General features: G+C 49.9%; 1 protein-coding gene across 4 annotated transcripts in view; it reads left to right on the top strand.

The window, feature by feature from the left end:
- Catsperd (cation channel sperm associated auxiliary subunit delta) overlaps positions 1-27552 on the top strand; it is a 40643-nt gene that overhangs the window by 1265 nt on the left and 11826 nt on the right. Inside the window, exons 2-15 of one of the 4 annotated variants that reach the window (XM_063228792.1) lie at positions 844-881; positions 1350-1404; positions 2397-2456; positions 3452-3528; positions 5239-5311; positions 6525-6639; positions 8495-8562; positions 15481-15594; positions 16493-16576; positions 19207-19357; positions 19652-19747; positions 22219-22307; positions 24685-24861; positions 25997-26110. In XM_063228792.1, the coding sequence (XP_063084862.1) occupies positions 871-881; positions 1350-1404; positions 2397-2456; positions 3452-3528; positions 5239-5311; positions 6525-6639; positions 8495-8562; positions 15481-15594; positions 16493-16576; positions 19207-19357; positions 19652-19747; positions 22219-22307; positions 24685-24861; positions 25997-26110 (1284 nt within the window). In that variant the 5' untranslated portion in view covers positions 844-870. The remainder of the gene's footprint in view (positions 1-843; positions 882-1349; positions 1405-2396; positions 2457-3451; positions 3529-5238; positions 5312-6524; positions 6640-8494; positions 8563-15480; positions 15595-16492; positions 16577-19206; positions 19358-19651; positions 19748-22218; positions 22308-24684; positions 24862-25996; positions 26111-27552) is intronic. The other 3 variants (XM_063228790.1, XM_063228793.1, XM_063228791.1) reach the window with 3 other exon arrangements.

The raw sequence follows: 27552 nt of genomic DNA, 5'->3' as shown, positions 1-27552 counted from the left end.
GTGCTTATTCCACTGAGCTAAATCCCCAGCCCCGCTCTTTTTATTTTTTATTTTGAGACAAGATCTTGCTAAAATTGCCCAGGGTTGGGCCGGGTGTGGTGACGCCTGCCTGCCCTCCCAGCACTCAGGAGGCTGAGGGAGGAGGATTGTGGCGAGTTCCAAGACCAGCCTGGGCTACAAAGTGAGCTCAAGGGGCTGGGGATTTAGTTCAGGCATTAAGTGCCTGCCTGGGAAGCACGAGGTTGTGAGTTCAATACCCGGTACCCAAAAAACAAAAGTGTCAAAGAGAGCTCAAGACCAACCTGAACTGCAAGCGAGACCCTGTCTCGAAATAAAGAAAATAAAAAATCGAATAAAATTGTCCAGGGTGGACTCTAGTTAGTGAGTCTCCTGCCTCAGCCTCCCAGAGTAACCCAGAGTAACCCAGAGTGCTGGGGTGGGGACAGGTGTGCCCTACCACACCCCTTACCATATGTTCTGTTCCCTTGGCTGCTTTTCCCTATCACTAATTGATGAATTTTTAAAACGTTACTTAGTTTTTGACAGACTTTCTTGTGTCCTGCGGCCACTGGGATATCGTTCTGTAAGCATGTAGACTGTTTTATTAGTCGCTTTTGTCCTGGGGGTGGAACCCAGGGCTTCCCACAAACTAGAAAAGCATGTTACCGCTGAGCTACACTCCAACCCTAAAATGCACTCAATTAACTCCTCAGCCGGTTGGTATTTTAGATGTCAGTAAGTGTTAGGTTAGTGGGTCCTTGTACCGAGTACCACGAGGGCCCAGTAAGTGGCCAAGCCAGTTCCAGCGTTCAGAAAATAACCGTGAACCGTTCCACTCAGCAGGGACCTGATGGCTGCAGTTTAGCGGTGATGTGCATCAGGTGGGTGTGGCGTTAATTCGTTCTCACCCGTGTTTAGAGAAGCCTTGATCTTATTTTACAGGTGTGAAAGCAGAGCCAGGGAACTCCCAGCCACACTCACCGGAGGACACATAGCTGATGAGTAGAGAGGTTTTCCTGTAGGGTTTTGCTCAAGGTCTGAACCGATCGTTTGTACTCAAGTCTTCCACTTCCCCGCTCCAGTTCCCGCAGCAGGGTGCTTTGAGAATTCTTCCTTGGCTTTATGGCGCACACCTGTAATCCCAGCACTCAGAAGGCTGAGGCAGGAGGATTGCTGAGAGTCCAAAGCCAGCCTGAGCTACATAGAGGGACCCTGTCTCAGAAAACAAAACCAAACATGACGGGTACTTTATAGTTTGATAGCTTGACGCGACAGTCTGGTAGGAAGGAAGTGTCACACTAAAATATTCCTTGAGAAGTGACAAATTGTTTCTCCTCACTTCCCTCCAGTGTTCGCCAAGTCAGAACAGGAAAGGTGTTTAACAGTGGACAGCCAATTGATGGGGTAGGTGGCTCCTTCCGTATAGTTTTCCCTGATTTATCTAATGCTCAATCAGAACATTTCCTAGAATTTCCTGGGGTTTGCTTGGGGGGCAGGGGTAGTTGTTTCGTTTTGCTCTTTGATTTTTTTTTAACAGGGTCTCACTGTGCACTTCAGGCTGGCCTTGAACTCACAGCAATCTGCCTGTCTCTGCCTCTTTTTTTTGTACCGGGGATCAAACAACCTCATGTTCACCAGGCAGGTGCTTATGCAGCTGAGCTAAGTCCCTGGGTTTTAGCTCTGAAATGCTGGGATTACAGGCGTGCATTACCACACCACATTTCCTAGTATTTCTTGGCTGCCAGTAATGTGTCAGGAATTTAAGAACATTGCTTACTCCAATCCTCACCAGTAACTGACCTTTAAAGATTAGTCATTCCCAACAAATTGAGAAATATTGTGTGTCTGCAACGCGGCACTTTGTGGGGTTTAGACAGGAGGAGAGCACATTGTAGCCCAGGCTAGACAACCTAGCGAGGCCTTGTCGCAAAACTGAAAATTATAAAAAGGTTCTGGAAGCCAGGTGTGGTGGCGCCCTCCTGTCATCCCAGCACTCGGGAGGCTGAGGCAGGAGGATCGCCCATCATGAGTTTGAGACCAGCCTGGACTACACAGTGAACTCAAGGCCAGCCTGAGCTGCATGGTGGGACCCTGTCTCAGAAAGACAAAAAAGCGGGAGGTGCTGGACTAGCTCACTATGAAGTCCCCGGGTTCAATCCCTGATACCACACACACACACACAAATCGAGAATGATACAGATGCCCAAAGAAAGCCAAAGGCAGACCTGGTTTAGAGCTCAGAACATCAAAAGAGTTTTTTCAGTGTTCAGGCTGCAATTATATTTGAAGAGACTTTTCCCCCTGGCACTAGAGCTTGAACCAGGGCATCACACATGCCACATGCATGCTCTGTCACTGACAACACCCAGGACGTTTTACTTTTTGCTGTGAGACAGGGTTTTACTCTGCTGCCTGGCTGGCCTCCTTCCGTAACCTCCCCGGTGCTGGGATCACAGGTAAGGCCCCCACCCGAGCTGCTGAAGATGTTTCTTTCATACACGATCCCCGTCTGTAGTTCAGGCTGGCCTCCAACTCACTGCGTAACCCAGGCTGCCCTGACACGTGTGGTGATCCTCCTGCCTCAGCCTCCCGAGTGCTGGGATGACAGGTGTGCACCACCACGCCCGGCTGGTGGAGATTTTTAAGTGCTGAGTCGCATGGGAAGCAGAGTCTATGGCTTTATTTACATGACACAGTTCCACAGTTGATGTTATGTTGGCCAATATGAACTTGGGCGCAGTGAAAAATCCCCATCTGTTCAAGGGTGTCTCCTGTTGATACCCCACAATTTCAGAAGTAGTGTCCGCGTTTATAAATGATTGAGTCTCTAGTTTCTAACGTGTTAGTGCTGAGGCTCTTCATCCTCTGGCCTCTCTTCCAAGTAACTAATCCTCTGGGGGGAGTTTTGTTGTGTGGTGGTTGTTTTGAGACAGGGTTTTGCCATGTGACCTGGGCTGGCCTTGAACCCTTGAGCTCAAGCAATTCTCCTGCCTCAGCATCCTAGCAGCTGGGACAACAGGCGACAGTCTCTATATCCAGCTAGCAATCATCTAAAAATAAAGAGTAACAGATATCGGGATAAAATGTACCGTGAGTTGGGGTGGTGGCCCATGCCTGTGATCCTAGCCCTTGGGAGGCAGAGGCAGGAGGATCTCCATGAGTCTGAACCCAGCCTGGGCAACATGATGAGTTCTGGCCAAGCTGGACTACCACCCAGTGAGACCCATGTCTCAAAAAAATTAAAAAACATGTGATATGAATCATTACCTGGCGGTTTTGAATAATATAGCAAGACTCTGTCTCAAAACAAAAACAGAAAAGAACCAGAAGAAACCATCTATGTAATTCAGAATTCACCCTTTACACCTGTAATGTCATGCATTAGGAAATCGCTTTTATTAGTTGTTTCTTGCTAATGATTGTATTAAAATTTTTCCAATTCTCTCTCTAGGATGCCTTATATTTTCCATCTGTGACAACACGCCTGATTAAACATCCGTGTAAGAAAACCACGGCGCTATATCTAGGGTAAATGGCCATTGTATGTACTGTTCCCTTCCGTGTCTCTGGAAATTTAGATTTTTCACTCATTTAGTCGCTCAGCAAACATTACCACAGATACTGCATTGCTAGATGCAGGGACTAGGGGTAGGGCGACAGGAAGTAAAGTGACTAAGAAAGGTAGAGCTCGGTTCCCGCAGTCCCACACCCAGGCTACCGCTGTTCCCTTGGCATTATTCCCTAGACAATGCAGCCTACAGTACAGTATTTCCACCGCGTTTCCATCATGTCTGGGCCGGGACTGAGCTCCCTGCAGGTGATGGAGATGACACGAGATGACCCAAGTTGGCCACGTGCAAACACCACAGCATTTTAGAAAAGGGACTTGAGGGTCGGGGATTTAGCTCAGCAGCATAAGCGCCTGCCTTGCAAACAAGCAGTTGCGAGTTCCATCCCCGGTACCGACAAAAAAAAAAAAAAAAAAAAAAAAAAAGAAAAGGGACTTGATGGCAGCCACAGTGTGCAGCCGATAATCCCAGCATGTGGGGAGGCTGAGGCAGGAGGATCACTCGAAGGTTCAAAGCCAGCCCGGGCAGTTAGTGAGACCCAGTGTCAAGCCACAAGTCAATGAAAGGGACTTGGAAATTGGCAGATTTGGGCATCCCCGGAGAGGGGGTCCTGGAACCAATTCTGTATAGATACCAAGGGACAATTGTAGAGTGGGGTGCAGTCTGCTGGAGACGCTTGATATAAGTACAGGGCAGAAAATGTCTAGTCCGTTTCCAAGGAGGAGTTGATATCAAGGTTTTGAGGGATGAATAGGAGTCCTCCAGGACAGAGAAATGGCAAAATGTCTGTGGTCTTGGAGAAGGAGCAGCTGAAGGAGCAGGAGGGTCATGCACTACGCTTAGTGACTCAGGTATCGAGTAGAGCACTAGATGTTTGGCCTCATCTGGAGGGCAACGGGGGATCTGGGGCTGTGAGGTCTGCCCGAGTGCAGAAGGTGCTAGCAGCACACAGAGGCAGATGGGAAGTTGCTCCGGATGAAACAAAACAAAACAGAGCATGATGAAGGCAAACGGAAGCACCGCACAAAGCGGGGCTGGGGCGGAGAGTTCAAGGCCAGCCCGCCTGCGCAGGGAGACTCTGCCTCAGAACAGGGAAGCCAAACCAAGCCAGCCACACTGCACTCTGAACTCACGGAGCACGGTTACCGTGAGTCAGTTGAAATTTTAAAAATGCATTTTAAAAAAATCATCAAGGAAAGGCTGGGGATTTAGCTCAGCAGCATAAGCGCCGGCCTTGTAGGCACAAGGTCATGAGTTCGATCCCGAGTACCAAAAAAAAATCATCAAGGTTTATCCGTCAGCAATGACCAATTATAAAAGGGAATTTTGCCAGGCATAGTGGCTCCCGCCTGTCATCCCAGCACTCGGGAGGCTGCGGCAGGAGGATTGCTACAAATTCAAAGCCAGCCTGGACTACACAGTGAGCCCAAGGCCAGCCTGAATGGCATAGCAAGACCCTGTCTCAGAAAGACAAAAACATTTAAAACCAGAGTGACTTCAAATATCCAGGCTGCAGAGATTTGTTTATACAAAATGAACAAATACATAATGCTAGCTAAATGATCCTGGCCAAAGAGAGATTTACGCAGTGGGACATTTCCTGAGGCCTGACATTTTCTCTCCATCCTTGTGTGAACTCCTCCTAACGTGCGGCTCTTGCGTGTTGCAGACAGCAGGTTTTCTTCACCAACGATAACTTCGAGAACAGCCTGCCCCCGCTCACCATCCCTGCGTCGATGATGGTAAGGATTTCAGGGACACGGCCAGGCGGCTCCACACAAGTGGCGGGAGCAGCGTGTCTGGGGACCATCCGAACAGCCTGCCTTTGCCGGTTCGGGTTATCTGGCAACTTAGGAGACGCTGAGAAGCAATCTCTTGACTGTTGCTTATTAGGAGCAGAATAATCACACTCATCTCGGGGAGCGCGCACACAGGTGTGCGGCATAGCTTCTGCTTCCCCCCTCCCCCTCCCATTCCCCATCCCCACCCCCCACCCCTCACCCCTTCCCAGGTCCCCAAAGTCCCGTCATCAGCCTTTTATCTGGCCCTTTAGACCATCTACCTATTGGGTTTCTTATAGCAGAGAAGCCATGTGGAATTAACTTTCGGTGTCTGATCTGGTTCACTCCGCATTATAGTCTCTTCCTATGGATGAGGCCACTGCCCTTATTTAGGGCTGAGTAGTACTCCACGGTGTATAAATACCGTGCATCAGGTATCCGTGCCTCTCTGTGTGGGCATGTAACCTTTCCCAAGATTCAGTTATAAGAAGCCATTTCTACACCAAAGGAAGGGCTGGTTTTATTCTGTCCCTATCACAAAACGGGTACTTTTGGTAATAAAAGATATCAGAATGGCTGCCAAGGGCCCGCCCTTACTTGGGCTAAGCAGCACGGTGATAAATCAGATGCGTCCGACTTGGCCTACAGTCATTTCAAGCCCTTCCTAAAGTGTCTTGAAGCAAAGAGAGAACACAGCCTTCCAGGCACTGTCTCTTGTTTTGTTTTGTTTTTTGGTACCGGGATTCGAACTCAGGCCTTGGCGCTTGCCAGGCGGGCTCTGTGCCACTGAATAAACCCTAACCCGCGGTGACCCCCAGGTCAGCCCTCCATCATGCTCCATAAATACACCCCGAAAGGCGCCGCCTCTCCGCTCCCCAGCGCGTCGTCATCTAAACTCTGGGGCTGAGCTCTCAGCCGGCTCTGGGTAAGGCGGCGAAACTGGGGGTGCATGCGGGGCTCACCAGCCGCACCTCCCGATTTTGCTGCCAGCTGACATGGGGATATGCTGCTGTCTGAAAACCAACCTGGCCGGGGAGGACGCTCAAGCATTGTCCTGAGTGTGATTGCTGACACCAAAAAAACCCCAAACCAACCCCCTTGCGGGCCGGAGGTTTCTGCTGCGCAGGCAGCGAGGGGGCGCCGCGAAGCTTGTCAAACGTCTTGTCGTCCGCAGGTCGGCCGGCCAGAGGTGACCTCTGCACATTTCACTGGCTCGCAGCTGCTGCTGGTGGTGAACCAGAAGGTGTACACGTACGACTACACGGCTGGCGTCTGGAACGCATCCCAGGGTAGGGCGCGGTGGGATCCCACACAGGGACCGCTTAACGTTGTAAAATTTTATGTATTTCTTTTGTCGTCTTGAGGCAGGGTCTTGCTGTGCAGTTCACGATGGCCCTGAGCGCACTGTGCAGCCCAGGCTGGCCTCGGATGTTCAGTGATCCTCCTGCCTCAGCCTCCCGAGTGCTGGGATTACTGCACCACCCCTGCTGGCTACTACAAATTGTTAAAATTTAAATAATTACCAGGTGGGGTGGCGGGATGAATCCGAAGGGAAGTCACGGCATAAAAGATTTTTCTTTGCGCATCCATTTTATGAAATAAAATTTTAAAATGTAAACATTCAGTGTATATTTTGATCAGCTCTTGTCTAGCTCGTGTTGTTTGACTTTGACGTTAGCCAGTATCCAAGACGACGTTATTGATTTTGGAAGTGTAACGGAGGTTTTGGAGCCTGGATATCACGTTGTCCTTTAAAATACAAATGAAAATTGTCCCAAACCCAATCAAATACAGGAAACCCCTAGGGGTTTTGGTCTGGGGTACAGAAGGCTGCTCGGAGCTGGGTGTAGTGGTGAACTGTAACCCCAGCACTCAGGAGGCTGAGGCAGGAGAATCACCAGAAGTTCAAGGCCAGCCTGGGCTACATGGTGAGACTCGGTCTCAAACAAACAAAGCCCTGCTTGCACAAATTGAATCAGAGGAGAGCTGTCAGCAGGGGATGGCTCAGGTGTGTGCGGACGCCTGCAAGGCCGAGTGACAGCTGGCAGCCACACCGGCTGACCGGGACAGGGAGTCCCACTGCCTCCCTTTGGGGACAGGGAACAGGAGAGAAGGGGGACTTTAAGAAGTGGGGACAGCAAAACACAGTGGCCTGTGCCTCTGGGAGGCTGAGGCAGGAGGATCCCAAGTTCCAGCACAGCCTGGGCAAACTGAGGACCTGCTGAGACCCGCTTTCCAAGAATAAAAAGGGCTCGGGGTGTAGCTCAGTGCAAAGGCCCCAGGTTCAATGCCCAGTATACACAAAGGAAAAAGACAGGAAGGAGGAGGGGGAGGGGAGGGGAGGGGAGGAGGGGAGCAGAGGGGAGGAGGGGAGCAGAGGGGAGGAGGGGGAGGGGCCGGGGGAGAAGGGGAGGGGAGGGAGGGGGAGGGGAGGAGGGAGGAGGGGGATGGGAGGAGGGGAGAGGAGGGGGAGGGGGGAGGGGAGGGGGAGGAGGGGCTCCTTTACCCCAGCAGGGAGGTTGGGAGCCAGAGCACAGAGCTCCTCCCCGTGAGGCGGTGTCACTGCTGTGGACACGGATACCCACCGACGTCCTTGAGCCCCCACTTGGGCTCCGCGCGGCCCACAGCTGCCCGAGGGACTGCCGCCAGGTCCTGCGGGAATTCTGTGCGCAATCTCTCCAGCAAGCACGGTACTGGTCTCCACAGTGGCCACGCCGTGTCACTCTCCCCACAGCACAGCAGGCCTCGCCCTCCAGCGCCTCTGTATTTTATTTTTTGTATTTTGAGACGGAGTCTCACGGGGTCCCCACGTTGCTCTGGCTGGGGTTAAACTTGAGACCCTCCTGCCTCAGCCTCTCCGGCCTGGGAGGACGGTGTGCGCCCCATGCCCAGCTGCAGCGCAGCCTCCTGCCCAGGCTCCTGCCGTGCAGCGCTGGCCCTGGTCTGCACTGTCTTCTTTCTCTCTTCAATAGGGTCTTGCTGTGCAGTTCAGGCTGGCGTGATCACTGTTCACTTGTGCTTTTGTCTGTTTGGTTTGGTGTCGGGAATTGAACTCACGACCTCAGCCTTATCAGGCAAGCCCTTGAACCACTGAGCTAAACCCCTGGCCCCTTGATGGTTTTTAAAATTATCTTTTCCCTTCAGGTATACAGCATCCGGTTTCCCATGTCTCTGGTGACAGCTGCTGTTTCTCTAAAAGCACCTTTTGCCTGGTAAGTGCAAGCGACTCTGAATCCACCTCAGTGTGGTGGACAGAAGGGCCCGGTGCCAGGGCAAGCGGGTGCCACTGTGCCTGGGCAGTGTCATTGCCCCTGGCTCAGAAGAGGGCTGAGGGACGGTAGGAGCTTGGAGCGAACTCCCGATCATGTCTGATGAACTGAATCTGTCTCCCCTCTTCCTGCTCCCACGGCTGGCCCAGGGCATGGAACCCAGGGCCTTTGTGATAGAGTTATTTCCAAAAGATGAAAAATATTAACAAAAGATAAGAAATATAAAATAAAAAGCGGCCTTTATTCTGAGAACACGGAGAGAGATGACCCCGGCACCCCCACCGCTGGCGACTGGCAATCTCTCCAGCGGACACGTGGCGTGGGGGCCTGTAAATAGCCTCGGTTTGGGGTGGAACCTAAGGCGGGCATTAGGGATACACAGGTAGCCCATTGGTCCTAGGTTTGGCGCCATATGTAAATTCCCAGGGGCGGGAAGATGGCGTCACAGGTAACTTCCTAGGGGCAGGGCAAAATGGGGCTTCCTGCTTCCGGTTGTGGCTTTCCTGGCTACAGTGTCCTGTCTGGGCCAAACCTTTCATATCCCGTCTTATGATTATTATTATGAAAAGGGGCAAAGATTTCTCTCTTTAACTACTTCCTGCTGGCAAAGGGCGCTGTACTGGAGCCTAGGGGAGTCGACGGGATGAAGGTTGATGCCCAGGTAGATGCTGGTGCCAGGTGTTTTGGCCAGGACAACTTCACTGGTGAATGCACGTATGTCAGACTGGAAAGACAAAGAGACAAAATGTTATGAGGAGACATGGCACTGTCATATTAAGGACCCAGGTGAGGTAGAAGGAAAGGTGCCTTTGATTTAGACATATCATTCTATCAGGACCATGTTGAGGTAGAAACATTTCCACAGTAAGGCAGAATTCTGAAAATTAAACGTGGGGTTAGGAGGAGTGGAGTTATGAGAGGTGATTACTCCCCCATCTGAAAGCATAAAAGTTAAGACGGTAGGTTGGTGAGGCTTGTCTCTGGTATGCATGATGTTGGAGTCTGTAGGCAATACTGTTAAAGAGTCCTGCTGTAAAAATGATCATTAATAGAATGTAAGAAATTAGGAACCAAAGTGGATAACAAAACACGACTTAGCCTGTTAACTGTGGCTGCGAGGCCTTCGTGAGACAGAGACGGGTAGGCGGCAGAAGATGAGATGACCACTCAGAATGATCAGATTTAGGTCTGGGAGGGCACCTCTTAGCCTGAGCAATGTGAAGGATGGAAGTCCAGCAACTTTGATTTAGGCATGGGTCGCTGGAACCTGGTTGTAGTCCTTGGAATGATTTGCTGTAACAGAACTTTAGTAAGTATGAGAAAGGCTTTTATGTATCCTGAAAAAGTATAAACCAAGTGAGAAGACAAAAATGTATCTGTCAGTCTTGACCAGGATACCTGAGAAATTGGTGAATAAGAAAGGAAGAGGGGTGGTCTATATCACTGAGGAAGGGTCCATCAGTGACAACAGGTGGAAGCTGTTGAGGCGTCAGTGTGTCTAAGTCAGCCTGTATAAAAGGCATTTTAAGATTTAGGACTGGGACCTGCACAAAATAGGCCCTGTTTGTAATGTAAATGGCATAGGTTGACCATCAATACCCTGTCATAGAGATTGATGACTTAATATAGCAGCCTGAATACTCAGGAAGAACTCTGTATATATGGCCTCTATGTCCACAAATATAGAGAATGTCTTACCTGAGAGTTTTGTGCGACTTGGACTCTGAGACGGACACCTTAAAGGGGGCTGTTGTTGCCCTGAACTTCCTCAGTCTTCAGCAGCGATTTTCTGTCGGTGACGAATTTGGCAGTGTCGACATTTCCTGTGAGGGCTAGGATGACTTACCCACTCTCTGGTGGCTAGGACAGTCCAGTAGCCCTGGAGTAAGGTCTCAAAGAATGCCAGGATGGGGCATTTTGTTGTCCAATGTCTTCTGCTGCATTTGAGCGTGGTCCATGGGGAGGCCAGGCAGCTCCACCTTGTGTAGGTTTACCTGTCTCAGAACTCCAAGTGTCACAAGTGTTAAAAATATGAAAAACCATATTAAGATCTCTCTAAGGTTTGAAGGTCAAGTTTTGCCTTTTTGTTTGGGATTTGGACTATAGTAGAATTAAGTAAGTATGCAGGAATTTAATGTTGGCATTTTGGATTAGAGAGCAGGCTTTATCTGGATGGCATACCGCTTTTTTTATAGGGTGACACGTAGAATTAACAAAAAAGCTTTAGTCTGCCAAACAAGGCTTTAATGGAAATATTTTGCAGTAAAGGTTTAGCAATCTTATGAATAAATCAATCAAAACTGATCTAATACTGTCAAATTCTGAACACATTCACTTTTAAAGTTGTTATTTGCAGTAGTATGAACCCAGACTAAAATAAAGTTTTGAAGAAAACCCTTGTCTTGAAATAGAGCTAGTGGTTCCCAGCAAAAAGGAATTTATAACCTTAGTTGTTAAACAGGAGATTGGTGAAGGCTTTGATTGATAAACAAGGCTGGTAAAATTATCAGGCGGCCAGTAACCTTGATTAAATGGTTTGAGAATTGTAATAAAAAAGCATCTTTTGAGGGGAGCCAAATTGTAAAAAAGCATGCCTGAGCAGAGCCGCTGAGCTGCTGTTTTGCGGCGCTCCGGCAGAGCACGCCCAGTGGGTGGGGCAAGCGCTGGGATGTAACGCGCAGGGGCGGGCTCGGACTGCCCCCGGAAACGTGTAAGGTGGCAGCAGCGGCAACAACGGCGCATGGGGGAGGGGCTGGGAGGCGGCCCGACACAGCGCGCGAAGCTGGAACTGCTTGCAGGGCACGAAGATTAGAAAGCCAATTTAGGAACACAGCTGGGTTTTGATTAGCCTCCTGGACCTGTTTTAAAAGTTTGTTATAGTTAGTATGCTTGTCCTGCTCTGGCACAGCTATAGGCCCAGAGTCATTATAAACGTCCTTAAAATGTAAATCATAACAATTAGTAATAAATTTAAATTGCCTGATATAATTCTGTGGGTCAACAGAGAGGCTACCTAATTTAAGGGTAATCTGAGATAGATCAGAAAGGGAAAAAGGCACATGGATGTTAACAAGCTCCTTGGGGCCAGCTGGCTCCCGAAGCGGTAGCAGAGCCTGAGGAGATTCCGGAGCAGAGGGCCACTGAGCAGCCATCCTTCCGGTAGGCGCATGTGAGCAATCATCTGTAGAGGGCCTACAGAGCTGCTGCCGGTCACCCTGGGAAACACGAGCAGATGGCGTCTCACTGTGCGCCTTGCAGTGAGAGGATTGCTGTCGGCAGCACAATGAAGCGTCATGTGCACCGCAACAGGGCAGCTGTTGTGGTTCACAAGAGGAGCCACAAGGAGACGCCTGTTGACAGTGAAGGCCCTGGAAACATGGCGGCGCCCTGTCACGTGACCCAAAACATGGCGGCGCCTGGGAACATGGCAGTGCCATGCCACGTGGCAGAGGGTTGCAACATGGCGACTGTTCCCCGCGCAAGCTGAAACAATCACGCGACCTGCTGGAAGGACATAGCGACCGAGACCTAGTATGGTGGGCAGGCGGTGAGAATGCTGTAGGGGATACAGAATTCTTTTTTTTTTTTTTTCTTTTTTTTTTGTCTTTTTCATTTTTTTATCGGTACCGGGGATCGAACTCACGACCGCCTGCTTGCAAGGCAGGTACTTATGCCGCTGAGCTAAATTCCCAGACCCGGGGATACAGAATTCTCAGGAGAGGAAGTCGGAGACTGCGAGGAAGCGCTAACAGAGGGATTAAAGCTGCTGGGAGAGTTATGGGTCCCGGAAGGCAGAGAGGGAGACGATTGCACGGCGGGAGGTATCTGCAACGGAGAGGGATTAGAGTTGCTGGGAGAATCAGGCATAGAGGGAGGGGAGAGTGGCCCGGCGGGAGGTAACGGCAGGGAACGAGTTTGGTGGTAGGCAGACGGCGGCCGGGAAAACACTGGAGGAACGTCCTCAAGCGAATCCTGAGGGCAGGGTGGAAAAGTTTGCGGCGCGGTAGAGTTAGCTAAAAGTATCTCAGCGGGAGCACAAGACTTAATGAGAGATGGGCGTGTTCTCAGAATAAGAAAGGCTTGGACATAAGGGAGTTCCAATAACTTGTTGCCAGCTTGACAAAAATCATACAAGTTCCTGAGAATGCAGGGGTCAAATGTTCCTTGCTGAGGCCAAGGCTTGCCGATAAGCGGGTAGGTTGGCCAGACCTCCTGGCAGTAAAAAGTTAGTTGTTTAGTTTTTATGGTACCTTTAATTTTTAGAGTACATAAATTGGAAATTAGGCATCGTAAAGGCGTCTTTTGGGAGTTAGAAAATACGTTCCCCATGACTGATTCAGGCAAGAAAAAAAACCGGAGGTCCAGAAAAAGTCGTCACTTATTTGTGGTACCACGCGGCGGCTACGGTTCCAAACCGTAAACTCCAGTCGTCACTGAGAGATTTACGAATGGAGTCTACGTGGGGTCAGTAACACTTTTGCCCGTGAAAGCGCAAGGCTTTAAGGGAAGTGAGGGTCTTTCAGTGTGGGCGGTCCCAAAAATCTCTGCTTTGGGCTATCCGAACCCAAAGAACGTGAGAGATTTTGTGGGCGCAGGTTTGCCCAGAAAGAACCCTGCCCTGGGCGGTCCTAAGGACGTGAAAATGCACAGACCGACGCAGACGGGGAGAACATTCCACTGGGGCTGCCCAGTGCGAAAAGTTCCCCGGGGAGTGCTCACCTGAAATCAGTCTGGCCGATGCGGAGCGCAGGCGGCTGGCGACAGGAACGTCTCGGGAGAGGAAAAAGCTCGGGATTAATCCAGGATGTTATCTGGTTATCGGCGAGGAAACTCTGGGTATGTGGCCCAAGAGTCAGTTGCCTGCCGATCGAGTCACGGCAACAAATGATAGAGTTATTTCCAAAAGATGAAAAATATTAACAAAAGATGAGAAATATAAAATAAAAAGCGGCCTTTATTCTGAGAACACGGAGAGAGATGACCCCGGCACCCCCACCGCTGGCGTCCGGCGATCTCTCCGGCGGACACGTGGCGTGGGGGCCTGTAAATAGCCTCGGTTTGGGGTGGAACCTAAGGCGGGCATTAGGGATGCACAGGTAGCCCATTGGTCCTAGGTTTGGCGCCATATGTAAATTCCCAGGGGCGGGAAGATGGCGTCACAGGTAACTTCCTAGGGGCAGGGCAAGATGGGGCTTCCTGCTTCCGGTTGTGGCTTTCCTGGCTACAGTGTCCTGTCTGGGCCAAACCTTTCACTTTGCACCGAGCTGCGTTCCGGTCATTTTGATTTTTTTATTTTGAGTCAGGGTCTCCATAAGTTGCCCAGGCTGGACTTGAACTTGTGATCCTCCTGCTTCAGCCTCCTGAGGAGCTGGGATTACAGTTGTGTGTCACCACTGCAGGCATGCTTCTGGTTTTTGCCTGTTGTGAACAAATTTCTGCCAAGTACCCAAGAGTCTCATGAAACTCCAGTGCCCGGTGCACCGGACAATCCCATTCCAGTGTGCAGAGCCCCGGGACCGATTCCAGACACTGGAGATCTCACAGTAAACACAACAGACAGCAGCGCCAGCCAGAGTGCTGCACGCCCGTGGTCCCAGTACTCTGGAGCCTGAGGCAGGAGGGTCGCTGTGAGTTCGAGCCCCACCCCAACCTGCTACACCAGTGAGTTTGAGGCCAGCCCGAACGACGCAGCAAAACCTTGTCTCAAAAGAAAAGAAAAAAGAAACAGCAAATCCAGGGCTAGTGCTGCATGGCTGGAGTCTCAGCTACTCAGCAGGCTGAGGCAGGAGGGTTGCCTGAGCCCAGGAGTTGGGGGACGGAGTGTACTATGCCGACTGGGGGCTCCACGGTAAATTTAGCATCCGTGTGGTGATGTCCTGAGAGCGAAGGGCCATCAGGCTGCCTGAGGGGAGGCAAAGCTTCTCTGGGAGGAAGAAGAGATTAGAACTCCCGAGCCCCCGCGGGGTGTAGCACAGTGGAGCACCACGCACTGACCACATGCAAGGCCCAAGGTTCAATTGCTAAGCACCAAATTAAAAAAAAAAAAAAAAGGAAAAAGCCTTCCTGCAGGATGCGTCCCAGGTCACGCTGCGCACAGATCCTGGCGTGATTGACAGCTCACGGCCAGGGAGCCCCGCTGGCTCGGTGCTCCGGGATTAGCAGATTCCGCCCTGTGTGCAGCCAGCAGGCCATCCCCTAATCACGCATGCGCATAGCCCGGTGCTCCAGGCCGGGGAAAACCGAGAATGTGGGCAGGGGACTTAGCTCAGGGGCACAGCACCAGCCTGGCGAGCAGAAGGTCCTGAGTTCCATTCCCAGTGCAAGAAAAAACAAAAGGCTGAGACCCTGTGTCTGTGAAAAGAAAATAATTTTTTTAAAAAAGAAAAGGAAACAAATTCCTTGTGATCATTCATGTACAGGTTTGCCTGTGGACATACATTTTTACTGCTCTGGGATAAATGCCCAGGATCTGTCTGTGAGATTTGTCTCTGTCTCTGTCCCTCTTGGTTTCTATTCTGTTTGTTTGTTTGTTGACACAAGGTCTTGCATTGTAGCCCAAGCTGGCCTTGAACTGTGTCACCCAGGCTGGTGTCAAACTTGAGGCAATACTCCTGCCTCAGCCTCTCAAGTCCCGGGAGTTTTCTGTCTTTTTGAGACGGGGTCTCACTATGCAGTAGGCTGAGCTTGAGTTTACTTTGTAGCCCAGCTTGGTTTTGAACTCGCAATGATCCTCCTGCCTCAGCCTCCCGAGTGCTGGGATTATCAAATACGGGGACTGTAGGTGTTTACATAAATGCTTCACTGCACGCAGCTCATTCCTTGTCTTTTAAAGAGATCCTCTTCTGTGTGTTGTCTTCCCAGGAGATAAGTAACTCAATTTTTGCATATTTACATGGAGAGCAGATATCTCAGGCCAATATATATTTCTCAGATAACGGAGGAGCCAGTTTTCAAAAGTATACCTATGAAAGACAGGTATGTTCAATAGGGGAAGAAAATAAGCAAAAATAAAACTATGTAGCCACATGGAGGCCGAGGCAGGGGGATCACTTGGTGAGAGGCCCTCATCCTGCCTGAGGCTGGTCCCCTCCTTGAGATGAAGAAGGGTCTGGGCAATGGGGAGAGGGGACAGGAAGGTTGCGTGGCCCCCCTGACCAGAGTAGGCTGTGATACGGAGGAGCCCAGGAGCGCAGAGGGGGAGGAGGTTGCCATGGTGACCTGTCTCACCACCTCCAGGATGCTTTGTGTGGTCCAGGAAGATGGGAAATCTATGCAAGCAGAAAGCTCTGGACAGGCGTCTGGTAATCTAGGCTGTTTTTCCAGGACTGGAAAACAGAGCTTTCTGTGTGCTCGGGCCCGGGCACTGAACCCAGGGACCCACAGCCTGTTTCATTGGGATTTTTTGAGACAGCATCTTGCTTAGTTGCCCAGGGAGATTTGAACTTGTTGTGATCCTCCTGCCTCAGCCTCCCAAGTGCACAGCTATGTTTACACAGGTTTTGTATTTTCAAAGACAGAAATAGATTTTTTTAAAAAGGCTTTCCTTTTTAGTTCATTAGATAATCTAGACTTAAATTTAGAATGAAATGCATAATTTATTATAATAATAAATGTATTATTATATTTTTGTTTAGTTTTTTTGTACTAGAACTCACAACCTCGTGCTTGCCAGGCAGGTGCTGTGCCACTGAGCTATATCCCAAACCCTGTTTATTCAGTTTTTTTTATACCATGATCACATTCATCAGAAGTTTATTTAGTCTGAAGTCTTTTGCAGATCTGGGGATGGAATCTAGGGTCCCACAAATGCTAGGCAAGGGGCCACCGCTGAACTCTGCTCATAGCCCTGTGGTGCTGTGTGTTCACTTCGCAGGCTGAATTGGTCGGGACGTTAGGGGGGATCTTCTCCCTTCACTCGCTGTCCCAGGTCGGGCTGCTGGTCATTAATGACACGAAGGTAAGTCGCTGCACTAGGACGGAATACTTCATGATACTTGGCCACTGTGAGGATTCTGTTAAAACTTGCCTTAGGCTTTTCACCCATCTAGCCATTTATTTATGCATCTACCTAAGCATTCATCCCTCTGTTCAACCCACCAATCCACCCACCCATACATCCACCCATCCATCCACCCACCCATCCATCCACCCACCCACCCATCCATCAATGCATCCACCCATCTATCCACCCACCCATCTATCCATCCATCCATCCATCCACCCATCCATCCATCCATCCACCCACCCATCCATCAATGCATCCACCCATCTATCCATCCATCCATCCACCCACCCATCCATCCATCCATGCATCCACCCATCCATCCACCCATCCATTCATCCACCCATCCACGCACCCATCCATTCATCCATCCACCCACCCATCCATCCATCCACCCATCCATCCATCCATCCATCCACCCATCCATCCATCCATCCATCCACCCATCCATCCACCCATCCATTCATCCACCCATCCACCCACCCATCCATTCATCCACCCATCCACCCATCCATCCATCCATCCATCCACCCACCCATCCACCCATCCATTCATCCACCCATCCACCCACCCATCCATTCATCCACCCATCCACCCACCCATCCATTCATCCATCCACACACCCATCCATCCATCCACCCATCCATCCATCCATCCATCCACCCATCCATCCATCCATCAATGCATCCACCCATCTATCCATCCATCCATCCATCCACCCATCCACCCATCTATCCATCCATCCATCCATCCATCCATCCATCCATCCATTCATCCACCCATCCACCCACCCACCCATCCATCCACCCATCCATCCATCCATCCATCCATCCATCCATCTACCCATCCATCCATCCATCCATCCACCCATCCATCCATCCATCCACCCATCTACTCATCCATCCATCCATCCATCCATCTACCCATGAATCCATCTACCCATCCATCCATCCATCCATCCATCCACCCACCCATCCATCCATCCACCCATCCATCCATCCATCCACCCACCCATCCATCCATCTATCCATCCATCCATCCATCCATCCATCCATCTACCCATGAATCCATCTACCCATCCACCCATCCATCCATCCATCCACCCATCCATCCATCTATCCATCCATCCATCCATCTACCCATCTACTCATCCATCCATCCATCCATCCATCTACCCATGAATCCATCTACCCATCCACCCATCCACCCATCTATCCATCCATCCATCCATCCATCCATTCATCCACCCATCCACCCACCCATCCATCCATCCATCCATCCATCCATCCATCTACCCATGAATCCATCTACCCATCCACCCATCCACCCATCTATCCATCCATCCATCCATCCATCCATCCATCCATTCTTCCACCCATCCATCTATCCATCCATCCATCCATCCATCCACCCACCCATTTATCCACCCATCCATCGACCCATCCATCCATCCATCCACCCATCCACCCATCCACCCATCCACCCATCCATCTATCCACCCCGCCTCCATTCATTGTCCTTTGTTATGAATGGAGCATCTTCACACAGTACCTGCTAGTTGCTAAGCACTAAGATGAAGATCAGGGATAAAAACAAATCTGAACACGTGTCATAGGTGGTACACAAGATTATTTGAAATCCCTGGTATCCTTTCAGGTATGGTGTAACTGTATAATAGAAGCTGAGCGTGGTGGCTCATGCCTGTAATCCCAGCCCTCAGGAGGCTGAGGCAGGAGGATCGTTGTGAGTTCGAGACCAGCCTGGGCTACAAAGTGGCTCAAAGACAGCTTGATCTGCATAGCAAGACCCTGCCTCAAAAAGAGAAAAAAAAAATAAAGAACAGAGAGGGAGGGAAGGACATACTGACTACTGCAGACTGAGTACTTTATAAAGCAAGCAGGAGGGCTGGGGATTTAGCTCAGTGGCATACGCGCCTGCCTTGAAAGCAGGCAGTCATGAGTTCGATCCCCGGTACCCATAAAAAAAGGGAAAACGACCAAAAAATAAATAAATGAAGCAAGCAGGTTTACTTCAGTGTCTGGTTTTTGAGGCTGAGAAGTCCCAGCGCTGGTGGCCATGCCCAGTCTAGGACCCCTGATGTCCTCACACCACGGCAGGTGGCATCTCATGCAACAGGCACAGCACATGGGCCTTGCCTGATCACAGCCTGCTTTCTTGGTCACCCGTCCATCCCCGAGAGGCCCCACGCAGTCATACAGATGGCCATCAGTCCCTTCTTAGGGTGACCAAATCACATGCCCCCCTTCTTCGTGGCTGCGCCCCTGTAAACGCCATTCCCCAGGGCCCCAGGCTCCACCCTGTGAGCTCGGAGGGCGACACAGGCTGCAGAGGGGGCACTGAGGTGGGGGAGCTCTGTGGTAGCATTGTGGGCACTGCAGGGCGTGCGCAGCTTCCCTGGCCCCCACCTGCTGCGGGCCACCGGCTCCCCTGGGCACAGCCCCGGGTTCCCCAGGGTAAGGTCACCCCGAGTTGCCAGCAGCTGGGCTTGAGGAGGAGGCGTAAGGCCGCGGCCCTCCACCCTCCGCTGCCACTCTGGGGACGCGGTGCCTTTTCCTCCACGGCAGGCCATGTTCGCGTACTCCGACCACCCCCTCGACCGGAGTCTGGGCCTGGCCTTTGACTACAACGAGACGCTGGAGGTCCTCCTGCCCCCGGGCCAGCGGGGCCTGCTCATCCTCTGGAGCCGGAACAGCCTCTTCTCGTCCCTCAGCGCAGGTGCACGGCCCCTCCTGTGGCCCGGGACACACTGAGCCCCAAGACCGGTCCTCTCCGTGTCCCGCCTTGCAGGATCTGTTGTTTGTTTGTTTGTTTTTATGGTAGTGGTGATACAGGGGATAGGGCCCGGGCCTTCCTCACCCTCTTCTTTGGGAGGCAGAGTCTTACCAAGTCACTGAACTCAAACTTGCAACCGTCCTGCTTCAGCCTCTTTTGAGCCGCTGGGATGACCCGCATGTAGCACCTCTCCTGGCTGTGCTCCGGCCCTCACGACGCTCTCCCATTGCCTCCTAGGTCAGATCATGGAAACCATCCAGGTGCAGAAAGGAGGCCAGACGCTGCTCCCGTCTATCTTTGGTGCCAACATCACCATCCACAGCATTGCTGCCTGTGTGTGCCCCCCCACTGGTCGCCCCACCTAGAAACAGTTACCTGGCTTCTGGGCTGTTGACCAGCCGGATCCAGCCAAAAACCAAACCAGACCCCAGGGTCCCAGAAAGTACCACAGACTGGGGGGCTCAGGGCAACAGAAATTGAACTCAAGAATGGTAATGCACGCCTGTAATCTTAGCGCTGTGGGAGGCTGAGGCAGGAGGATCATTGCGAATTCCAGACCAGCCTGGGCTACAAAGTGAGTTCAAGGCCAGCCTGAGCTGCACACTGAGGCCCTGTCTCAAAAAGACCAAGAAAAAAATCTTTTTTTTTTTTTTTGTCTTTTTCCTTTTTATTGGTACCAGGGATCGAACTCACGACTGCCTGCTTGCAAGGCAGGCGTTTATGCCGCTGAGCTAAACCCCCAGCCCCCCCCCCAAAAAAAATCTTTGAGAAGACTGTAAAGGGCCTCACCCTGAAAAAACCTTATTTCCCATTTCCCACTCACTGCATTCTACCCTGCCCCTCTGTGGCTACTTGTCAGCTAATTTGTAGTTAGAGAAATTAATTGTATAAAAATTTATCATTACACTAGTGACACATGTCCTTTTAAAACATTGTCACTCACTCATCCCTCTGAACCTAGGACTGTGCTACCACTGAGCTAAACCTGCAGCCTTTAAAAATATAGTTTTTGGAGACAGAATCTCACTAAGGTGGGACTTGAACCTGTTATCCTCCTGCCTCAGCCTCCCTAAGTGCTGGGACAGCAGGCATGCACCACCATGCCTGGGCTAAAGTTTTTTAACATCGAAAGTGTAGTCTCTGGCTAGATCCCCAAATTGAGAGTCCTCACCAGCTTCATAGAGGGAGTGTCAACATTTGTAATGGAATGAATTTTGTAGCTTTCCAGCCTAATTTAATCTTTAAAGATTCAAATGTATCATTCTTTTTCCATCCTCCCTCTCATCTTGAGACCCCAGTTTGCTATATGACTCTGTGTTATCACCAGGCGTGGTGGCTCATGCCTGAAATCCCAGCACTCAGGAGGCCGAGGCAGGAGGATCGTTGTGAGTTCGAGACCAGCCTGGGCTACACAGTGAGCTCAAGGCAAGCCTGAGCTGCGTAGTGAGACAATCATCTTTTCCTATCATTTGGGCAGTACCGGAATTTGAACCTCAGGCTTGGTACATGCTAGGCAAGCACTTTATCACGGAGTTATAGCCCTTTTTTATTTTGAGACAAGATCTTGCTGTTTGCCATCATGAAAGAGAAACAAAGAATCCTGAGGATCTTTTCTATCTCCTAATTTTTTAACATATGAATTTGTGTTAATACATGTATCTTACATATTATTAAAAAAAAGACCTTGCTGTTTCCCAGATGGGTTTTGGAATGTGACTCTCTGATTTTGTGACATTCTCAGGGATCATCATTTTTGCTGCATATTGAAGGATTTTATCCTTTCAAAGGCAGATTAGTAGTCTCTTGTCTGGGTGAACCATATTTTCCTCATCCATTTGTCAACAGATTTGCAATCATTTGCAATCTCTGGCTTCATAAATGCCACAGTGAATGCAAGAGTCTGAATTTATAAATAAAAACCTTATGAGAGCTGGTCATGGAGGCGCATGCGTCATAGCTGGCGGGGCTGAAGTAGACAGGCCACAAACTGAGGCTAGCATGTGCTACTTAGCAAGACCCTGCCTTAACACTTGAAAAGTACAAAGATCTAGGGATGTAGCTCAGTGGGCGGGCACTTGCCTATCACATGTGAGGCCCTGAGTTCCATCCCCAGCGTGGCAAGAAAAAAAATCCATGAAAAAACATCTTGCACCCATTAGATGGCTATGATCCAAAACGAAAATCCTAACTGATTCCCAGCATGTGGAGAAGTTGGAATTCTGTGTTTTGTTTGCGGGAAAATAAAATAGTTCATTCACTATGGAAAACAAGCGGACATTTCCTCAAAAGATGAAACATGAAACTCATGCAATCCATTAACCCCAGTCCCGAGTACTTATCGAAAAGCATGGCCATGGCGCTATTGTATCTTGTGGCGGAGACACCAAGCAGCTACCGCAAGTATCCTCCAGCTCTGTACAGGGTGCATTTATAGCCTCAACCAGGAAGTGACACGGGAAAAGCTGATTGGTTATACACACCTGGGTATTGCCTAATTTGGACAGTTTTATTAGCTGGCTGCTTCTGATTGGTTGAAGCTCAACAGCCTGTGATTGGTTGAAGCTCCATAGCTCATGATTGGCTGAGGCTTGGCTCTCTCTTACAAAAATACAGACTCGTATGTTAGGTTGTGGTTTGATTGTAATGTGCTAAGTTACGTTGCAATTCATATTGCAGAAACTCAAAATATACAGAGACCCCCTTCTGCTCCTTCAACCTAATGTTACTCAGTGTGCAACCTTTAGAAAGATTCCTTTTGGTTCGTGAAAATGACTGTCGTTTCCGGTTTTGTTTGTCTTCCCTAGATGAGAATGGCCTAGCTGTGCTGACCCAGCAGGATCATCTGTATTACGGGAGTCTGGGAGTCCTGTCTGGTTCCAGTTACATAATCAAAGTAGGTAGCTGTCAAAGTGTGTTTATTGCCCAATCGGTAAGAAAAAAATAGTACATTTTACCTGAAAACTGGACATCGCTCTAATTATTAAAATAATGTCAAACACAGGGGCAGCTAAAACTTTTCAAGCCCTTGAAAAACAGCAAGTATGGGTGTGTATGTGCCTGTGTGCACGGGCCGGTATCAGTGCCTCCTACACACAGGCCAGCCTCCCCTCTGAGCCGCCTCCAGCCCGAAGTCACTCCATGTCATTGAACAAAGTTTGCTGATTATTTTTCAAAGCTGTGTAGTTTTCTCTAATGTGTGTCTCTTTTTTTTTATAGGGGAGGGAGGGTCTCCCTATGTGGTTTGGCGTGGCCTTGAACTCTAAACAATCCTCCTGCCTCAGCCTCCCAAGTGAGGGGTTATAGATTTATACCACTTGAGATCTCTTATGTATGTTTTAATTCTTTTTTCTTTTTGAGAAAGGCTCTCACTATATTGTTCAGGCTGGCCTTGAACTAACTATGTAGCCCAGGTTGGCCTCCAATTTGTGGGGATCCTTCTGCCTCAGCCTCTTGAGTGCTGGGATTACAGGTGTGCACCACCACACTCAGCCTCTGATATATGTTTTTAAGACAAACTTGTAGGGCTGGAGATTTAGCTCGGTGGGGTAAGCACCTGCCTGGCAAGGGTGAGGTCATGAGTTCAATCCCTGCTATGACCAAAAAAAGGAAAAAAAAAAATTCTTGCTTATTGATTGACATCTTGAGTGCTGAAGATTGAACCAGGACCTCATCCTTACTAAGCAAATGTTGTGCCACATTAGAAGCATTCCCCATGCCAGGCATGGTGGCATATACCTGTCACCCCAGCACCCTAGAAGGCTGCGGCAGGATGATCACAAATTCAAGCCCAACCTGGGCAATTTAGTGACTTAACAAGACCCTGTCTCAAAATCAGAAAGGAAAAATTAAAATAAATATAAAAGGACTCATGATGTAGCTCAGTGCCCACGCTCTGGGCTCAATGTCCAGTATCACAAAAAGAAAAGAAGCTATTCCTCCTCTATCCAGCTGAACCCCAGACCTTTAACACATAACCTCTCCATCTGCCATCTCCTGCGCTCTTCCCAGTCTTGGGTCACTGCCCTTCTGTTTACTTTTTGAGGGTTAATTTTAGCTTCCACATGTCACTGAGAGCACGCTTTATTAGTCTTTTTGTGCCTGAGGAATTTCACTTAACATGATGTCCTCAGTTATTATCTTAAGTAAAAAGTTTATACTGTGCCCATTTTACAGATGGAAAAACTGAGGCACAGAGAAGCTGAGTCACTTGTTCAGGTCACAGAGATCATAGGTGGTGTTGCTTCAGTTATCACTCAGTGTGCTTAATTTTATTTCCATCTTCACTGAGCCCTGGGAATTGAAGTCACCCATACTGGGGACTGAATTCAGGGACTTCACACTGAGTTATATGCCAGCCCTTTATTTTTTATTTTGACATAGAGTCTTGCTAAGATGCTAAATTGCCCTGGCCAGGCTAGAGCCTGTGTCTTTCTGCCTCAGCCTCTCGAAATACCGAAATGACAGATGTGTGCCACCATGCCTGACTAACATCCTCTGTTTTCAAGAGATAAAATCAAAGCTCGCATTTCTCTTTCTGCCAAGGTCATGAAAGTCATTCGTGACTGAGCAGCATGAGTCCCCCATGTCTGCTGCCCCCGAGTTACATGTGTTTCCTGCTCCCTTGGGAACGACCTTCCCCGAAGTTCCCGACAGTGGAACAGAATAAGCTAACCGAGGCACAAACACGAGTACCGTCTCTTTTTGGTTGGCTGCTTTTTTGAGCCAGGGTCTCACTATGCAATCTAGGCTGGCCTCAAACTCACAGCGATCCTCCTGCCTCAGCCTCCCCAGGGCTGGGATGGTAGGCGTGTGCTGCCATGCCTGGCATGACACGCGGTGACTACTGTTTTCTGGGGAGAGACTTCTTAACCTTCTGTGACTCTCCCCAGAGTTGCACACTTTCAACAAATAAATAAATAAACACGGGCCAGGGCTGCGGCTCAGTTGCAAGTGCTTGCCCAGCATGCGAGATTCCCGGGTTCCATCCCCAGCCCCCTAAATTAATTCATACATTAACTAGGTCCACCTCGAATCATCTTCCTGGTGACGAAACCATGAGTGTCCTTTATTCATTTAATTCCCAAGAGATACAAGAAACCAAAGAGCCACAAACTCCCAAACTGGACACACCCCTTGGCTCCTGGGCTTTGTCTCTGTTGTTGTTAGAGATGGTCCTCTGTCTTAATTCTGGACACACAGGTGGAAATTTGAATCTTCGAAGGCCATCGGGAGCGACTGCGTCTCACAAGTACTCTTTCTCTTCCTCGAAGTTTCCAGAACAAAACGTGTGGTCCCCAGAGGCGGCCCTGATGTTTCTGAACCCAGGCAAGCTTCAGATCCTGACTCCGATCCCCGACTCGGCGTCGCCTGCCTACGACTTCCAGCAGTGCGTGGTGAACATTCAGGCGACTCTCATGAAACCAGAGCTCCACGTGGAAGCATGCAAAGTATGTCATCAGAATGTGTGTGTGTCACAGCTAATGTCTTTTTCTTTTTTTGGAGACGGGGTCTCTCTGAGTAGTCCAGGCTGCCCTTGAACTCAAGGAGATCCTCCTGCCTCAGCCTCCTGATGCTGGGATGACAGGTGTGCACCACCACATCTGGCTTCACACAGAGAAATCTATTAAACTTACAGAAGTGACAGATGTAAGACCAGTGGGTCCTGTGACTTGGATCAAGACAAGGCACCTTAAGTAGTTGTCAGGGCAAAAGTGACTTGGTGTAAGCCAGAATGCACCCAGTTGATCACAAGCGAGTATCAGAGACATCAGGCACCTTCCAAGAACCTTTTCTGGGAAGGGATGGCTAGGAGGTCCTGGTCACCTACCTGGATGCTGAAGCCTCTTTAGGGTACTGATTATCCTTGTTCATCTCTCTGGGAGGTACACAGGGTACTCCCTGGATCTCTACATTGAGGCCTGGCCTCAACGAATGTGCCTCCAGCTACAGTGAAATGAATTGTTATCTTTTGTTCTGACTCCCTCGAGGGCCTAGGCTGACTGCCTGTAATATTTCTACCTAACTTGGCCGTCTATAATAAAGATGGAGAGAGACCAGATCAGTGTGGGGAACGGGTGCATACCTGCATTATCAGCACTTGGGAGGCTGGAGCAGGAGAACTGCACGCTGGAGCCCAGCCTGGGCAACTTGGTGACTTAGCAAGACCTTGTCTCAAAATGAAAAAGTTAACAAGGCTGGGGATGTAGCTCAGTGGTAGAGCACTCCTGGCATCTCTCCCCATTACTTCCCCCCCAAAAAAAAGATGGAAAAAAAGAAAAAAAAATACAAGGATGTGGTGACTGTAAAGGTCAGGGTGGGGTGGCCCTGGAGGGGCCTCGGGGTGCTCAGAGCCCAGCCGGGTGACAGCGCATGAGCGGAAGTCCCGGAAGCTGCACCCGGAGCCGGAAGTCTCTCTTGCCGGATTCGCAGGTCACTTCCTGGGCCCCTTCTGCTGACTGGCCATCTGCAGCGGTCCCTTTTGAGAGATGCCTGTTCCGTTCTTCCGCCTTCCTCCCTGTCCCCTCCCTTCGGGAGCAGGCGGGGACTTCCTTTCTCATCCATTTGTGTGGTCTTCGTAACTAGATAGAACTGATGGACGGCATCTTCGAAGGGAAGATGTACACCATGGATATGAACAGCCAGCTGGTGGTGTCGGCCCTCCTGATCCCCCGGCCGGGCGCCTCCCTAGTTCCCCAGGCACGTGAGTCTCGGACCCCACTGCAGCAGGAGCAGAAGCCCTGGGGTTTTTATTGGATTTGACAGGGGGTGGAGTTTAGAGGGGCGGGCTGAATGACGTATCAACAGCCGATTGGAGAGATGCTGGCGCATGCGCAAAAGCAAGAATTGCAACTGTGGCTTAGAAGAACACGGAAGTCAGAATTGGAAGGAGGCGCTCTGGTTTTAGGGTCCAGCACACGCTGGGCATGACAGAGTTTCGTATGGGTGGATCGTATCAATCCATGGTGTTGTGCATGCTAGGCAAGTACTCTACTAAACATAGCCCTGCCATTTTTGGATTTTGAGACAGTGCCTTACAAAATTGGCCTTAAACTTGCAATCCTCCTGCCTCAACCTCCTAAGTAGCTGGGATTACAGGGCTCCAGAGTGGCAATTTGCTTTTTTTTTTTTTTTATTCCTTTTTTTTTATTTTTTTGAGTCAGGACAGAACTAGAATGGTGGCACATGCCTATAATCTCAGCACTTGGGAGGTTGAGTTTGAGGCCCAAGGATCACTGAAAGTTTGAGGCTAGCCAGGGCCACATAGTGAGCTCAGGGCCACTTTGAGCTACCTAGTGACACTGTGTCTCAAAAAGAAAAAAAAAATCTCGGCACTCTGTAGGCTGAGGCAGGAGAGTTGCTGTGAGTTTGAGACAAACTCAGGCTACAAGAGGAGTTCAAGGCTAGCCTGAAGTGCATAATGAAACCCTGACTCAGAAAGACCAAATAAATAAATGCCAAGAAAGGGGAGGAAGAAAGGGGCAGGGCCTTGCTCTGCTGCTATGCTGGTTACTTTTCTCTCATTGCTGAGACAAAATATCAGACCCTCAAAGTGAAGGAGGAACAGTTTATTTAGCTTACAGTTTGTGGAGGTTTCAGTCCATAGTCAGCTGGTTCCAAGGCAGCGTGGCAGGGCACAGGGGCCACACTTCAAGACAGCAGCCAGAGCAAAAAGGAGGGAGAACAAACCTCTTTTCCTCCCGTATATTGTGCACAGGCCACCATTCCCCCACCCTACCCCCGGCAGATGTAGCACTCACAAAATGTCTGTGTCCTCTTCTTGTACAGGCCAGGATGTTTACAAAGTAAGGGCCCCTGGCTCCCTGTCTGGTCTCTTAAACTTCTAAACTTCTCAAATTGACACAATGTATCAACTATAACAGTTGTCCAGGTGTCCTCGGAATCTTGAGATCAAGTAATCCTCCTGCCTCAGCCTCTGAGTAGCTGGAATAACAGGTGTGTGCTATACTGCACCTGCTTCAAAAAATCTTTTTCATTTTTGTGGTGCTGGATGTGAGCTGAGGACCTTGTGTGTTCTAGGCTTGCGCCCTTCCACTGAGGCACATAGATAGCCCCAAAGGACTGTTTTGTTTTGTTTTGTCTTTTGGTTAGTTTCATTTGAGACAGGGTCTCGCTGCCTA

This window comes from Cavia porcellus, unplaced genomic scaffold (assembly GCF_034190915.1).
Source record: "Cavia porcellus strain 051 isolate PalLab524CR breed Dunkin Hartley unplaced genomic scaffold, mCavPor4.1 scaffold_17, whole genome shotgun sequence".
In the NCBI taxonomy this organism is placed as follows: domain Eukaryota; kingdom Metazoa; phylum Chordata; class Mammalia; order Rodentia; family Caviidae; genus Cavia; species Cavia porcellus.
Note: the sequence above shows the minus strand (reverse complement) of the source record. Positions and strands in the feature narration are given on the sequence as shown.